Genomic DNA, 18061 nt, shown 5'->3' on the forward strand with positions numbered 1-18061 from the left:
AAAACATACACTTTTTATCTTACAGATTTTCAAACATGATTTTTGTGGTATATGTCTTAACTTTTCATACGTTTGCCCATTTATGAAGTTCCTGAATCAAGATGGATCTTAGTGCTCCCAGAGTTAGAACAGACAAAGATGAAAGTCAACCAAGAATTCACTGAGAATAGCCTCAAGCTGTCTCATGCTGGACTGGGGTTTGGAAGGCTGCTTTGTTCAACTGTGGCACCTTGAGCAGGCAACACACATTCCTTCCTAGCATTAAAATATGGGGTTTGAAAAGCTGGAATTTTGGCTCTAAAATAACCAATAGCTTTCCCAAGGCTTTTTAAGGTGCTATTTTCCATTTTGCCACATTATGGGATATTTGGTGGGGCTCACTTTTTAAAGCCCCATTCAGCCTCTACAAGCCTGGCTTCAAAAGGATGTGACCAAAGCAAGATGTTTGATCACTTTTTGATTTGAAGGAAAGCTAAGAGATGGCCTTAAAAAAAGTGAAAATATCCCTGAAAATATTGTGCAAGTGTGAATAGTTATTATTCATTATTCACTTGAGGGGTACTATTGGCCATTTGAGGAGGGGAAATCCCTCCAACATTTTTGGGGTGTAAGGACCTTTGGGGGCATGTAAAATGGCCCTAGGGGCTACATATAGTTAATGGGCTGCACTTTGGCCATCCTTTTGCCAGGCATACGGTATTTTATTTTAGGCTACAACATTTTGCAAGTTGGTGAATAAATTTATGTCAGTGGCATTCTTCATCTGCAGTTAAGCCTTTTAACTGATACTTAGATTGAAGTATTCTTTTGTATTTTTTTTAGATGCATCTTAATGCCTCCAATGCACTTGAATTTTCCCATCAGCTTGCAACCTACACAAGAGATGCTGCCAACTTTGCAGATAAGTTGGACATTATCTATTTGGCTTACATGCTGGAAAAGTTAATCACATACATGGATGAAATCAAAGATGTAAGATACTTACTGGCTGGCTATTGGTCACTGTGTGTGCATTTTATACAGAGGCTTATCTTTAAATTTTGTAGCATTAAATATCCAGTTATCAATTTCTGCCTTTTAAGAGACTGTAGCTTTTCAACCAGATACATTTTAGTGTACATTTCCTTTTCATTTGAATTATATGCTGTATGACCTATTTCTGTTGTTGAATTTTCTATGAAGTTAAACATTTAAGGGCAGAAATGTCTTCTTCTGATTGTATCCATTTGAAAAATAATTTGAACACCTTTTCAAGATGTTTCTGAAAAGTTTCATGTGTGTCTCTTTGTATAAGCATGATAACGAACCTTTTGAAATGCTCAGTACAAAATAATTTGTATTGAGGAATTTCAATCAAAAGGGTTATGTGAATCTAAGGTCATAAATAACTGTTTGTGTCAATAGCAAAGATGAACACATAAAAAGTCACCTTCAAATTCTTGAAGAAACAGGTTACATCAATAGTTTTTTGTGGGTTTTTCAGGCTATGTGGCCATGTTCTAGCACAGTTCCTTTCTGACGTTTCGCCAGCATCTTTCTCTGAAGATGCCAGCCACAGATGCTGGCGAAACGTCAGAAAGAAACTCTGGTAGAACATGGCCACATAGCCCGAAAAATCCACAAAAAATGATGGATGCCAGCCATGAAAGCCTTCAACTTTACATTGGTTACATAAAGATTTTGTGATTTCATTTTGGAACTTGGTATAGTTAACATATAGTTAGGGGCAGTGCAGACTAGCGTTAAAGGCTGGCTTGGAGGCGGAGTCAGGGTGTGGTTTCCAGATGACGCACAACCTGGCTCTGCCCTGGAACAACATGATGCCGTGCGCCAATCCACACAACATGTGATGTCATGGTGCTCCTTGGGTTCTGCGTCCGCGTGACATAGTGCCAAAAGAATACTGTAAAGCCATGGCAATGTGTCTATTGCGCTGCTTTTTGTGGCTCCTTTTTGCACCCTGCAATGGCCAGATCGTTGCTGCGACATTTGGTTGCTGCAGCCCCGATCTGGCTTTAAAAGGGGAGGTTGGAGGCTGCCCCTTCAGCATGGTCTGCACAGCCCCTTATTTAACATGCTTTCTGTGGTTTGGCATTGTTTATGTCTTTCTGATTTCCAAGTTTATTTCTTTCTGACTTTCTAAGTTATCACTTTAGTACTACCAATTAATGTGCATTTTCATATGCCAAAACCAAAGTACATGCAAAATGCCCTTTGTAATGCATATTATTAGAGGTATGACAGAGGTATGACTACATTCATCTTTCTGGCTCATTAATTTCATTGCAGAGTATTCTCTTAGCAAGTATGTCCAGAATATGGAAAATGACTCTTCTGACATTAATGTCTATCAGTACCTGCCAAATGCCATTTTGGTCTTTTTTCACATATCCTTTATGACTTGACTCCATTACTTTTGCTTTGAAAGGCTAGCTTTTGCTGAATGATGGTCCCCAAAATGATGAGGTATACCTACATATTTCAGTTCTTACATTTAGCTATATTACTGTTCTTTCTGCAAGTAGGTGAAGCTTCCATGAGTTCAGGCTTATATTCTATTTAACAGTAAATCTAATCAACATATGTCTGTTACAACACTAACACAAATGTCAAATACCAGCTCATCCAGCAGCACTATAGCCATTCCACTTCCAAATCAGGGACCAGGTAATGGTACAGACCCACTGCTTAGACATTTACAGATTGGTCAAGGTAGCCACAGAATTCCTCAGCCAGATCATCCTGGAAATTCCAGTGATAGTTTCATGTTTGTGATTGTCTGGACAGTAGATTTGTACTGTATATGCTGGTGGTCCGCTGTATGGAGGGCATAACATTAACATGTAACAAGACTCTTGTGGATCAGGCTCCAAGACTGCATGATAAAACATGTTGTGCTGGGAGGCTGCACTTATTGAACAATTTATTTCCAAGGAAACATGCCTAAGATTGAGCTTTCAGTGTATCCCCACCACCACTTCACTTGCTTGCTTTGTCTTGTCTCTTTTAGAAAAGGGTATAAATTATGTTTTCAGATTGAGACATCTCATTGAGAAACTAGTTAACCCTGCATGATTTATCTCTTTTGAGGACCTTTTTTTGATGAAAAATATATTTGTGGAGAGAGGACCTTTTTTGTGTACTTTTTTGGACACCTCTGATTTTTTGGGGGAAATTGTTTTTCACAAAATACACAGTGTTTTGCACAAATTGTCAAAAAAAATTGCAGAAAGAAAATACCAAAGTGTGCCATAGGTGCGTTACACACGCGCCGAAAATACGTGCCGAGCACGTACTAGGGTTAGAAAGGGGCATCCTTTCCGGACACCCCTAACCCTAGTACGCGCTCGGCATGTACAAAATGGTGGCGCCTGTTCTACATGGGCACCACCATTTTGATGTCTTGGACGCATAGCATTTGCACATCGCACGTTGGAAATTACGCCGCGAGTGTGCCATTGGCGACTTGTGGCACCATTTCCGCGGCGCAAGAAGAAGCTGCATTTTGCAGCTTCTTTTTTGTTGCGTCCGGGAATCGCGCGGTTTGGCCACTGCGGTTCCCGGATGCAGCAACCAGCGGCACCGGCAGACCGCCCTTTTTGGGCGGTCTGTAAAGCGCCATATTGTAGCAAAATGCACAAATCGTTCCACCTAGCTGGGAGAACATTTTTTGCAATTATTCTTTATTTCATGAGAGAATGAAATTAGGAAAAATTGACATCCTTACTTGTTGATTTTAAGCCTGTAGGTAGGGACTGTCTTGTTTTTATTGATCTTCTGTCAGTCTGGTGGGAGTTCTTCTATTAATGAGCAGGATAAAGTGCTTTCAATAAAGCACATAAATAAAAGTCTTGGACATGGTGGCCTTCTCTAAAGGATTTGTTTTATTTAACTTCACTGCTATTATTCTGAGTTGTCCCCTTTTTGATTATTTTGGTATATTGGGGGAAGAAATGAGAGGGAGAGAGAACCTGTGGTATTAAACTTGATGCCAGTGTATTTGTTGTTCCCAGCATGGACGTAACCTGACTTGTTGGACTGCAATTTAGCAAACTGAAAATGAGAACTGAGCCCACACATTCCCCCTTCCCCTCTTTGTGACCAACTTTGGTGCTTCAATACTGTTTTAAAACACATACACACACACACAACTAAATTATATATCCTCATTATATCTGAATGGTTTAAATTATGTTTGTTTGTTGTTGCTGTTGTTGTGTGAATTCAAGTTGTTTCCAACTTATGACAACCCTGTCATGGGGTTTTCTTGGCAAGATTTGTTCAAAGGAGGTTTGCCATTGCCCTCCCTTGAAGCTGAGAGCATTTGCCCTGTCCAGGTTCATAGTGAAATAGAGAATTGAACCATGGTTTCCAGTGTCTTGATCCAACATTCAAACCACTATGCCACCCAAACTATTATTTAAAGCAATGGTTCCCAAACTTTGGTCCTCTAAGTGTTTTCAACTTCAGTTCCCAGAAGACCCAACCCACTTGGCCAGCAGCCTGGAATTCTAGGAGGTGAAATCCAAAACATCTGGAGGACTAGAGTTTAGGAACCACTGATTTAAAACATAGTTTGATCCTGGTTTAATATTGTGTTAGTAATCCTATGTTGAGCTTGACTCTTTTGTTTGGACACAGACTAGGATCAAATTACCAAGGTAAACACACAAAACCAGAAAAGATGCATGGATAGAGTGTGGTGGGGAGGAAGTGCAAGAACCATCACTCATCCCTCATTGTGTTTATGGCAAAATTGTTGATTGTTTATATATATTTATTTATAATGAAAATTGAATGCAGAGCTGAAATTCTGGGAATTGTTTTGTGAGAGATTTAGCCTTCCATGTCAGAGCTCTGGCATCAGAACAAACTGCACTTCCCAGAATTCTATAGCATTGAGCCATGACAGTTAAAGTGGTGTCAAAATGGATTATTTCTGCAGTGTGGATGCAGCCATAGTTATTTGTAGTCACTGTTCCTGAGATGCTTGAGGTCTGCAGGTCTTATGAGAAAAGCAATACATTAGAATACTGCTTGAAACAGTAACCATTTACTGTGATAGTTTTTTCATACCAGTGATCTACTTCCTTTATATATTGTTTGCCATTCTATTGTTTTAAACAGCCTTTAATTTTATTTTGTTTTTAAATTCATGGGATGCATTTTTTTTAATGTTGATCCAATAGAGAAAAAAATTGAAACAACTGAATGCATAAAACTGAATAGTTTGTTTCAGCGTGCCTTGCATTTGTTTCATAGTTTCTCTAGATTGCATTTATAGGCCCGGTACAGATGGGCTGAAAAGGACGCCCTCATCACGTGAGAGGGGCGGCACTTCTAGAAGCCCTTCGACCCTCGTACGTGACAAGGGCGTCCTTGATGGATGGTGCCAAATAGACAGTGCACGTAGTGATGATGTCACTGCTGCACAGCCTCCAGATGGAGCCACGCAGCAGCAATGTGCTCATGCTGCCGCCAGCTGTTTGCGGCGGCGTAAAAAGGAGCCACTTTTTAGCGGTCCTTTTTTTCCCACGCAACCGCGCCACGCAGTTTGGTTGCTGCAGGGGCAAATACAGGTAAATTCCCTCATAATACACAGTTAATCTCAATGAAGCATTTACTTGGGCTCATACAACTCTGGAATAGGTTTTCCTTTGTAATCACTGACTTTTGTCTAATCTGCACTGGAAAAATAATGCACTTTGACACCACTTTAACTGCCATGGCTCAATGCTCTGGAATCCTGGGATTTGTGGTTTTGTGAGTTATTTAGCCTTCTCGTTCTGAGAGCTCTAATGCCGCAGCAAAATGCAAACACCAGGATTCCATAGGATGGAACTACCATTTCCATGACAGTAAAAATGGTGTCAAACTGCATTATTTCTACAGTGCAGATTAGACCTTGGAAAGAGGCATGTTGATAAAAAATCGACTTATTCTTGTATAAATATTTGAATGTAAGCCATTGCTCTAAGAAGGAGCAATTCCTGAAATGCCCAGCAGACCAGTTAAATTGAATCATTTTCACTTGTTTTTTATAGTAATGTTCAGTAGTTAAATACTTTGTACTCCTTTTTTCCCCTCTTCATTTTTCTCTCACCAGCTTGCTGATGCTGTTGTTGAGATTGCCAGCAATATAATGCTAGTAAATGACCACATATTGTGGATGGCACAAAAGGAAGATAAAGCTTGTACTAAGATTGTACAGTGTGTGGAGAGCATTGCAAATCAAACTCTGACCAGCAACACACAGGCCATATCAAAGGTATTTTCTTGAGATTTATCTGTGGCTTTCGAACTTGGGAATTTTTTTGTTGGGAGGCAGAAGCACATAATACTTGAAAAATGTGGGATTATGTTGAAACACAGAGTATTGTATGTTGATTTATATTGCATCCAGTTTTTTAAACATTCAATGCATAGAGTGTCAAGAGCTGGTACTTCTTGTCAGAGCCTGGACATAATTCAGTAATGCTTAATGTATCCCCATACACACACCCCTTTTATCATATCATTGTGCAGTGGGGGGGGGGGCAAAAGGTGGTGGTCTGTGACTGGAACGGAAAGTTTTGGAGCTCCCCCTTTTTTGCTAATTTGAAGATATGTTTTGTATAAATGGGCCCCACAGAGTGATTTTTTTTTTATTAAAAAAAAAAAAGCATGGTTCTTTTCGGTCAAATTTTAAGGGGATGCCAGGGAGGTTGGAAGTTGGTAGGGGACCTAGGGCACAATGCAGCCCTCCTGACAGAGGGTGCAAAATTCTCACTCCTGGTAAAATGCAGCCCATGCTTCTAATGCAGCCCTTAAGACCATTTTTGTGGCCTTGGGGGAATTTCCCCTCCCTAATTTTTTTGCCACAAAATGTGCACAAAGGAATGTGGAGTCATGTTTGCCATGTTTTTGCCTATTCTCCAGGCCATTTTAGGCCCAAGAGAGGCCTTTTTCTTTTTCTTTTTTCTTTATTTTTTTTATAAGAGGACTTTTTCTCAATGAAAATAAGTCATTTCTAGTCACTTCCAGTAGCTAAAACTAGACCCCTCCTGGGCCTGAAATGGCCCAGGATGTCCCAAAAACAATGGTAAAAATTGTCCCCCTATCCTCCATAGGTTGCGTCAAGGTATTTTGGGTCAATTTTTTGAAGTTTTGTGAGAGAGTGTGGTGAGGACCTGCAGCCCTCCATGGTTTCCTGGATGGCTAATACAGTCCCATAGTACCTCCCATTTGCATAAATCTTCTGCACGGGTTATAGAACTGATTGCACTAAATTTTGTGTTGGCACAATGCAGTGATGAGAAATGATGGCAATGGCAGTCCAGCAGAATCTGGAATGCCAGAGGTTGCTTGCTCATGTGCTAAGCCCAAACACCTGGAATAGCTCACAACCGATAATGCCTTAAACCCTCAGAATAGTCTGTCAATGATGACACCTCTAATCCTTAGCATTTCGAACTGTGATCATTAATGTCACAGCAGGATTCTGGCAGTAAGAAAATGAGTTTCTCTAAGAACAATTGTTTCTATTGAAATATGTTGTAACCAGTTAGCTTTTGAGCATGGAGTCCCCCCAGCCCCTACTGTCCCCAAAATACTGTAACATACTTTCTTTTTGTTATTATAATCAATGTTTAAGTCATAATTGTGGGATAATTCAGCTTTCTAAAAGTTTTCCTTGAGTGCATCTACATATTGAAATAATGCAGTTTGACACTACGGTAAGTGCCATGGGTCCATCCTAGGATTGTAGTTTTCTGCGGCATCTGCAGTTTTTGGCAGAGAAGGCTAAAGAACCTGTGAAACTACAAATCCCAGGATTACACAGGATGATGCTACAGTACTTAAAGTGGTGTCAAACTGCATTATTTCTACAGTGTAGATGCACCTTACAAGTAGAACACATTTTTCTGGATGTACTATATAGGCTGATTTTATAGGTATTTTACATTCACCAAAATATGAAGATGGGAGGAGTGACATTGTATATCCATAGGAAAGAATCTGTTACCCATAATCTGATTAGTTCTGCTTGCCGCCGATGTTTGATCTGAGCCAAGGCTTTTACTATACAGCTCTCATAGGAGAGAATAAATCCTCTAGACTCCTATGTTTTTTCTTTGTTTTTTTTGCTTATGGCATCTTTTCTGCTGTACGATTATAGCATTATGATGCCGCTTTAACTGCCATGGCAGCATCCTGCAGTATCCCAGTGTAGCTTTTGAGGTAGTAGAATGCTCTGTCTGAGAATTCTAAATACTTCTCAAAACTATAAATCCCAGGATTATATAGGATGGCACTGTTGTAGTTAAAAGTAGTATGAAAAAGCTCTGAGAAGCTGCTCTGGGAGAATGTTGTCTGTTCTTCAAAGAATGTGACTAGGGGGTTAAACAGATTGCCCCTTTGGAATGGCCTGCCACCACCCCTTTCCTTGTCAGATCGGTGCCATGGCAACTACACACCATGGTCCTGATCCGGCAGTTTGCCAGCATTAAAAAGAATGATAAAATGTTGCTCCTTTTAGCACCGGCAAAAAGACGCCCTTGCCACTATGGCAGCGGCTTTTTGGCGCTCCTTTGGCACAGAGCATTTAGATGCTGCACCAAAGTAGCACTGTGAAGTTCCCTGCCATGCAGTTGTGTGCATGGCATGACACCAGCATCACAGCAGCATCTGTGAATGTGGCATGTGGAAGCCACGCCCACACTCTGCCCTGAGGCCAGCGTTAAATGCCGGCCTGTTCAGCCCTTAGGATTTGCTTTTGTTTTCATGCGTAGTCTAAGATCACTGCAGGTCCAGCCTCCCATATTTGAGATTCCAAAATCTGAAATATTACAAAAAACCAAAAGTTTTTTCATGGGTGGTGCAGAGAGAGAGACATCTGTGTTTTCTGTTGATTCAGTGTCCACAAACTTTGTTTCATGCAGAAAGTTATTAAAAATGTTTTATAAAATTACCTTCATGGTGTATCTATAAGGTGTGTATGAAATGAATTTTGAATTTAGGCTTGGGTTTCATCTGCGAGAAATCTCATTATGTATGTATATGCAAATACAGGTATTCTAAAAATCCAACCGCCACCCACCCCAAAATCCAAAACACTTCTGGTCCCAAGCATTTGGATAAGGGAGACTCAGCCTGTATTATCTAAAACCACTCTGCTATGACAGCACTGCCATTTTTCCTTCAAAGCATGGAAGTAATATGTTACAATCCATATTATTATCGGTAATACACTATCGTTGGGAAGAAAACAGGGATATAACAGCATATCTTTTGCAAATAACAGCAATGAATAGTGTTCTATCTTTACTCTGTGTGACTAGTAACACGGTACAGTACTCATTATTTTTTCAAGTTACTTTTATGAGGTTAAAAATGTCTTCTAGTGGCATTCTGGTGTTTTTTTTAACCACAAAATATTTGGTTATTTTCTTCTGTTTTAAGATAGATGTAAAGAATTAGACTGTAGCAAAAAAGTAACAAGCAATGTAGTATGTTTGTTTTTAAAAAAAATCCTAATGAGGTAGGACAAGAGGGGCATGAATTAAATAAAAAATTATTGTTTCAAAAAGAAGCTTCCAGGGTTTGCATATATAGGAAGAACTTTTCTCTGTCATGTGACCTCACCTGGGACCAGGTGTTTCCCACTTCTAATCTCCTTCACCTGGAAGCATTTCTTGCATGTAGAAGATGTCCTCAGCTGGGAACCATTAGTAAAACTGTCTTCCTTGTTCTTCATCTTCCCCATTTGTTCCAGATTTTGAAAATTGTACATTATTTTTTTCTTGTTCCAGCATGCATTCAGCAAAAACCAATGACTCTAGATTTCATATAGAATAGAATAGAATAGATATCCCATAATAATTTGAAAACATGGGCTAGGATCTCTTAGTGTACTTCTGCTGGATCCTATTATGCTTTATATAGTGTCGGGTTTGTTTTAGTGTCAAGTGCCACAGTTAATTTTCCTCATTCCCATTTGTGGAAGGATACACCTATCTTTTTTCATGTAATACACACCATGGATCTCTGTTCTTACTCTTCATAGGCATTGTTTATTTCCACCATCAAACACCCCTGCCATGTTACTTTTCCATGGACAAGTTAGTGTAAACACATCTGCAACTTATCAATAAAGTCATAGACTTCCCAGTGTAGCCTCACACAATACTAAATAATTGCTATTTATTTTGGAGGCTGGCCAGTAAGGAATTAGCAAGCTGAAGGACTAACATCTCTCTCAGAATGAAAATACCATGTCTGCTCAAATATGTGTGAATGATTCCAGCTAAGAATCTGAGAATGTTTTTGGCTGAAGTTCTCACTACAACTTCTCCATCACTGTTAATCAGCACTTTGCATAATCAGACAAGATGTACTAATTTAGACAGATCATCCCTTGGATTTTAGATATCCTAGAGAAATTTGACTTCCCCAAACACTTATTTGTTACCATAGAAATATCGAACACATTACTATTGCTAGAGCACTATAAGATGAATATTGTCAATCTGTTCCTGCAAAATTTCCATTCATTCCAAAGGTGATTAATTTCAACTGTTGTTAAGTACAGGAGTTTTGTTGAAGCAAACAAGCAAAATTTTCACATCAGAACAGAATGACTTCAGGGAAGGATTTGTAAGTAGCTGAAAAGTACTGTAGGTGGAAATTCAGTTACTTACACATTTTTTTCATTTAAAAATGGTGTTGCAAGTAAATTAACTGTCCTATATATATTGGGTTGTATGCATAAGTTGGCTGTGATGCATTTTTAAAAAAGCATACATGCAAATGCACAATGTGGATTTTATACAACTGGCTGCCTTTAAAAATATGTAAACAATGTACCAGTTCCTCCAATTTGTTTTGACAGGTTTCCCTTAATATTGCTCTGGAGGCCTTTATGATCAAGCCATCTAACTTCATGGGGATGACTTGCACTGCCTTTCAGAAAATATCTCCAAATCCAGACAGGTCACTGAGCCGTGACATGGGGAGCAGGGAAAGAGACCAACATTTGAATTTTAAGTGCAACGCTGGCAGTCACAGTGCCTCTTTGATGAATTTCTCTTCAATGGTAAGTAGTGCAAGCCATGAATATATTGAATATATATATCCACTTTACATTGAGAGCAGTAGTTGCAGCAATTATTACAAAATGTGGAGATGTTATATGAAATAGAGTTGTGAACTTCCTCTTGGTTTTGCATATTGATGGCAAAGAAAAATGATTAACCTTTTTACAGGCCCCTGTGTGTGAATTTAAGGGCATTGTGTTAATTGTGTAAAATATAATCGAATCCTAAAATGTGGTATTGATTTTCCCCACCCCATGCATAAGTCTCAATAAAGTCCATTGTGCAAGTATATTAATATAGATTACTGGAATGTTTATAACATCTTCTGCACTGATGTTAACTTAATTGATATAGTATGCAGTTGATACCCACCAGAAAAAAAAGTACCAGCTACTCTTTCCCTGCTACCTAATGCCAGAATTGATTGAAACATAAATATGGTGAAGTCTATTTAGAAACCAGTTTGATTTACTCAAGATTCATTTGTGTTTATGAGGAAACTTTGTAAGGAAACTCGCTCTTCTGTTCTGTCTTCCAGGCTCATAGTTGGGAATGGGGGATAATTTATTAGAAGAAATAGAAATATATAAGAGGAATAAAAGCTTCAAAATATTGAAAAAATGGCTTCTTGTGAGGATTTTTTTTTTTTTTTTGGCTGTTTGCTTAATTGTAATGAGGAATGTTTCATTATCATTTTGGAGTTCTAATTTTGTTAAGGTCTAGCTTGTGTTTATGTGAGACACCCTGAAAATGTTGGAAAGGGAAGAGGTAAATATTTTAATTAAGTAGAGCTTCCCAGGGTTGCCACCATATGTTCAGCCAACATGCTTCATTTCAGTTAAAATATTATTTATTTATTTGATTTATTAGACATTAATACAGTAAGAACATAATAAAAATGTATCTAGAAAAAAATTTTCTGGAGATGCTATGCCTGTTAGTGGTCTTTGTAGTTTTTCAAAGCCATAGTATCATTGATTTTGGAAGGTCTGAAATAATCATAGAAAACACAGAAATGGGATTCTTAGTAGAATGTATTATTATATCACATAATGAAGCAGAAGAAATAAATTCTTATCTAGTAGAAAATAGCATCAACCAAACTTTGCATTTGGTTGAGCATCTTAATTTTAATAAAGTTTTCCAAGTTGAACAATTTCTTATCCTTGAATAGAAGCTTGTTTCAATAGTCTACAGTTCTATACACAGTGATCTGGGGGAATGTACAAGATTCCACTTAACATAGTATGATTTTGAATAGATATTCATGGTGCTGCAGTATAAGGTTTGGAATGATTGTGTATTACAGAATAATGTCTTCCAAGACAGTGATGTAAAGCTGCTTCAAGAACTCTTATAAATGTTTAAATTTGGTCTTCCTATCTCCCCCTCCTTTCTCTTTCACACTTTTGAATCTCAAATATGGCATATGGTGTTGGAAGATTTACTTTTTTAAGTGACTCTGGAAAGCAGCGTCTTTGCATGGGAGAATGTACAAGAATAAAACAGACATGCAAATTGTTTCCCTGTAATCTTTTAGAAATTATCCAAAATGGTTCATACATTTTGAGGGGGAGGATGAGAGATCCTGTTGGTGATATTAATTTAAGTGGATTCGAATTTAGGTTTAGATCAATATTTTCAGGTGGTCTCTGTGAATCTGAGATCAGGGATTATGTAATTGGTGATATGGAATAATTGACCCAAGGATAACTTGTTCACTGTTTGCTCTTATTAGGACATATCAAAAGCGATGGTATACGTTAATAAGGAGGACTTGCCACTCATCATCTTGCAAAGAGGCACTAAGCATGGCTGTCCCTTGTCCCTGCTTCTCTTTGCAATAGTGTTGGAACCTCTCACAACATTGATTAGAGATAATAACAAGATAGAAGGGATAGAATTTAATAAGACCATGCATAAAATTGGATTTTACGCAGACGATGTGCTGCTGTACATTAAAAACTTACCTGACTCCTTCCAAGAAATTGATAAAGTACTGAAACAGTTTGGCAGGTTTTCTGGATTCCGAATAGATTATCAAAAATCTAAGATGCTTTGCCTCAGTGCAGCCCCTCAAATCTTGAGCTCTTGGCAAGGATTAACACACATACAAATCATCTCCTCAGGTCTAAAGTATCTAGGGATCGTCGTCACAAGAGATATCTCTCAAATTATCCCTCACAATTATGGGCCAATCACTAAGTGGATTAAATCAAAATTGGCCTGTTGGAGGTCACTCCGTTTTTCTCTTTTGAGCAACATCGCTTTAGTTAAATAATAATAATAATAATAATAATTTTTATTTATAGTCTTCCTCTCCCTGTGGATCGAGGCGGGTTAGAAAACACAATAATAACAATAAGATAGATAATACAGTAAAAACCAGCTCTAAATAATCCCCTTACCCCAACCCCCTCCTCCACTTAAAAACAGGATAAAAAATAGAACAACAATATAAAATACTAATTAAAATTAATTAATTGATCAGTTTTTTTCAGAATCTACGTATATACAAATTTACTAAAATCTGTCATAACCCTTTTTTACTTACTTCTTTAGTCTTGTGGAAGAAATGGAGGCATCTCTTGGCCCCCCTCCCTTTCCCTTTATGAGAAGGAACCCACAGCCCAGATAAACATGCACAATTTCGAAGCTGGCAGATTTATGGCCTGTATACCTTTAGGGACCTGTTCCACTATGGGGCACCTATGACAACAGAGCAACTTACCTGTGCTCTGGGCCCTGGCCATCAGATCTAGTATCAAATAATATAGATACAATTACTTTTAAACCACTCTGGATACAGGAATACCCTTACCCACTTACTTAAAAAAAAAAAAATCTGTATTTCTTCGGGTATCTATTCTAAAGGCCAAATAGCACTCATATACAACTGTCCAGTTGAAGAAACATTTGGGAAGTTGAATCTTCATAAGGCAGGGTGGGGAGCAGAATTTTCCCTTTTGATCGATAGTAGGACTTGGGAAAATATGTGAAGTCATTTCCCATTTAAAATTAAGTCCAATGCAGTTAAAGAGAATACTATTAAGTTGGTCCACTGATGGTATCTTACCCCAGTCAAACTGATTTGTATGCCTACCAATGCCAATCCAAATTGTTGGAGTGGTTGTGATTATAGGAGAACCTAGTTGGAATGTCCCTTAGTGGACAGAAATTTTGCAGCTAATCTCCAAAATCACTAAGCAAAGCATACACTCATAACCACTCCTGCTCCTGTTCTCCTTTTTTAGGAATCAAAATAAAGTCCTGCAAGACAAATAACTTACTGGATGCATTTTGGCTGTTGCCAGGCTTGATATAGCTAAGAACTGGACAACTGGAAAGTTGAACATTGCAGGATGGTGGACTAGACTTTGGGACCTGTGGTTAATGGAGATAATTGCAGACAATAATAACAGAGTGAGAGGCTTACACTGTAGATTGACTTTCCACACGATTTGGCATCCTCTTATTGAATACACCCAGTGGGACTTGGTTTCTAGACATCCCCCAATCATATCTAAATTTTTATGGAAAGATGTCTTCCAGCATCTTTGAACACACCTTTTGTCTGTACTTTCCAGGGCATTATTTTGGGTTGTGGTTTAATTTTTGCTTTTTCAGTGAAATGTTTAAAAAAAGAATATATCAGATGTATTCCAAGATTTGTTAGAAAGCAAAAGTAGATACAGCACATGAATGGAAATGGGCCTGCTTTACTTTGAGGATTTGGGGGTGTGAGGAGTGGGAATTCAGTTGGTCCAAAAAGCAGTGGTTAGAGTGTTTATTTGGGCTGGAAATATATAACAGTTGACAGCAGCTGCCCATGTTACTAATCCATTGTTATTATTGTTAACTGCCCTCAAGTCAACCTCGACTCATGACCACCCTATAGATGAGACATCTCCAAGACCCCCTGTCCCCCACTGCAGATTCAGGCCCATGACTTCCCTGATTCAGTCAATCCATCTGGCATGTGGTATTCCTCTCTTTCTGCTGCCTTATACCTTTCCTAACATTATTGTATTTTCTATTGATTCATTCCTCCTCATGACGTGGCCAATGTATTACAGTCTCAGTTTAATAATCTTGGCTTCCAGGGAGAGTTCAGGCTTGTTCTGTTCAAGAACCCATTTGTTTTGCCTTTGTTGTCTGTCCATGGTTTTCTCAGCACTCTTCTCTAGCACCACTTCGCAAACAAGTTTATTTTCTTTTTTCTGCTTTCTTCACTGACCAGCTTTGGCAGGCACAATTCAAAGACTGGTTATGATGCCCTATATGACTTGGGTCTAGGCTGTCATGAAGCCCATATTCTCTCACATAAATCTTCCTACTTTAAATTTTACAAGCAAGACCTGTGTCTCAGTTGCACCACCGTCTGAGGTGAGGATGTAGGAGAAGGCAGTGCTTGTTCCCAAATTATGGAAATCCCTTCTGAGAGAAACTAGGCTGGTTCCATTCTTTTTGTCCTTCCCTAGGCAGGGAAAGAACTGGGTTGTATCCATTCTACAGAAATAAAGCAGTTTGACACCACTAACTGTCATGGCTCCACCCTGTGCCATCCTAGAATTTGTAGTTTGGTGAGGTATTCACCTTGGTCTGTCAGAGAGCTCTTGTACCTCACTAAACTACTAAGCTCAGGGTTCCACGGTATAGAGTCATGACAGTTAAAGTGGGGTCAAACTGCTTTATTTCTTCTGTGTGGATACCCCCTTTTTCAGACAGGTCTTTGGCAACTGCCTATCTGCTAAGGACATGGGTTTAACAGATGTTCTGTAAAATTTAATGTTTTAAATTTTAATTATTTATGGTGTGATGTGTTTAATCATGTTTTAATATATACATGTATTGTGGCTTCATTGGTACTAGTGTTTTAGTTCAGTGCCACCTTACATCCCATCTTTGGAGAAAGGCAGGGTTCAAATATTTTCCCCTCTCCCCATCTAATGTTTGCCAGTGGTCTGAACTGATTACTTGTAGAGGTTTCTGTAGACCACATGATTTCCCAAGCAGTGCTATGAAGGAAAACCTGTTGCCAAACTCAGCCTACTCATTCATCTGCAGCAGCCAAAAGGAACTGCTACTCACTTACCTGCTATCACCCAGGTGTGACATGTGTCCCAAAGTGAGCAAAGAGATTGTGGCAATAGCGGCTGATTCTTACCATTATCTCCTAACCTGTGCATTTTTGTACATATTCTTCTCCTAATGTGTATAATTTTCATTATTCTGATGATGTGCATACGTACTTGTTCACATATTTTATTTATATAGTTGTAAAATGTGTTGCAAAATTGGGAGAGATGCAAAAACACTTATATACTTGTGTTATGGTTTGTTTGTTTGTTTGTTTGTTTAGGCCATAAGAAATATTAAAATATGAACCCAACAAATTTATCCTCCATCCCTGCACTGCACATCCTTTCTTATTGAATTGGAATCCATTAGTACTTACCTCATGTTTTACAAATGTTTTGCACATTTTTGTGTGCCAGCTTAAATGTTCCAGTCTGTAGGTGCAGAAAAAGTGGAGGAATCACTTAGCACAACATTGGAGGCTCCTGAAACTCCCCCTACTGCTTAATGCTTCAAGCAAGACACATAGATGTGTGCCAGCGAGCCAGCTAGTTAATTGTGCTCTCTCATTTCAAAGCATTGTTCTTTGTTATAACTAGAGTAACACATTGTTCATATTTTTCAGGTACAGAAAATTAACATTTTCTCCAAATCTACTTGTCTTCCAAGTCCTGATGCCTCTTTTCTTTGTTTTGACAAAAGATTTTGCTTTAAAAATGAAAAACAAATGATTAGATTCCCTTCCCCCTGGGAATATGCCAGCCATCTAGGATTTATCTCAAGCTACAGCAGAACATTTTGTTTGGAAACCTTGTATAAAATCTTGGCAGTACATCACTGTATAAAGAGCTTTAGCAAAGCCTAATCTTTTCTTATATATTTCTGCCATGTTTGTTGCAAATGTCCAAGTCAAATTCCTGGCCAAACATGGGTTGTCATGTCTCCTTTCACTGAACAAAATATTTTAAAGGGCAGATATGGTTTTCAGAGAACTAAAAAACCTTGGTTTCTTAATTATAACCAAATGTAAGATTTTATTAAGTCTGCCCATGAATTGGAATCCAAGTTATGTCTGTCTTTTACAGCAGGATGTTTTAAAGTACAATGGTTATGTTTGCATAATTTCATAATTCATTGATATTCCAACTCATTTTCACTTGAAAATGAAATGGTTTCCTGCATCCGTTTGTCCCCTAACCACCACATGTAAAAAATTAGTTTTTGTAAAATTATTGAATTAGTAGAATCTCATCATTTTCTTGACATAAAACAAAACAAAAGGAAGTCTGAAGATTTATAAAAATGAAATAAAAATTATATCAAGTTTTGGTTTGGGTAACATTAATGGATATCCTGCTAGTTGTTGCTGCTGCTGTTGTTAGCTGCCCTCAGCTCAACCTCGATTCATGGCGACCCTGTGGATGAGACATCTCCAAAAAACCCTACCTCTCTGCTGAGGTCCTGCAGGCTCAGGCCTGTAGTCTCCCTGACTGAATCTAGCCATTTGGCTTGCAGTCTTCCTCTGTTTCTGCTACCTTCCACCTTTCCTAACATCATTACCTTTTCTAAAGAGTCTTCCCTTCTCATGGTGTGTCAAAAGTACAGCCTCAATTTAGTCATCCTAGCTTCCAGGGAGAGTTCAGGGTTGATCTGTTCTAGGACCCCTTTGTTTTTTGTTTGTTTTTTTTTGACCATCCATGGTATCCTCAGCTCTCTTTTCCAGCACTACATCTCAGAAGAGTTTATTTTCTTTGTATCTGCTTTCTTTACTTTCCAGCTGTTGCATCCATACATAGCGATAGGGAATACAATTTCTTGCACAATCCTAACTTTAGCATTCAGTAGGAAGGGTAACTATACAAGAACTAGACAAGATCCTATACCCTTCCCAGCCCTAGTCTTCTTTT

At 38.5% G+C, this 18061-nt stretch overlaps 1 protein-coding gene across 2 annotated transcripts in view; it reads left to right on the forward strand.

The window, feature by feature from the left end:
* The window catches only part of LOC149318655 (adhesion G protein-coupled receptor A3-like), a 480532-nt gene that overhangs the window by 245477 nt on the left and 216994 nt on the right, over nucleotides 1–18061 (forward strand). For both annotated transcript variants that reach the window (XM_089510223.1, XM_089510222.1), the window contains exons 10-12: nucleotides 823–972; nucleotides 6107–6268; nucleotides 10871–11074. In XM_089510223.1, coding sequence (XP_089366349.1) covers nucleotides 823–972; nucleotides 6107–6268; nucleotides 10871–11074 — 516 coding nt within the window. The remainder of the gene's footprint in view (nucleotides 1–822; nucleotides 973–6106; nucleotides 6269–10870; nucleotides 11075–18061) is intronic.

Source organism: Sceloporus occidentalis, unplaced genomic scaffold (assembly GCF_023333645.1).
Source record: "Sceloporus occidentalis isolate IW3139 unplaced genomic scaffold, rSceOcc1.0.p SCAF_2, whole genome shotgun sequence".
NCBI classification, from domain to species: Eukaryota; Metazoa; Chordata; class Lepidosauria; order Squamata; family Phrynosomatidae; genus Sceloporus; species Sceloporus occidentalis.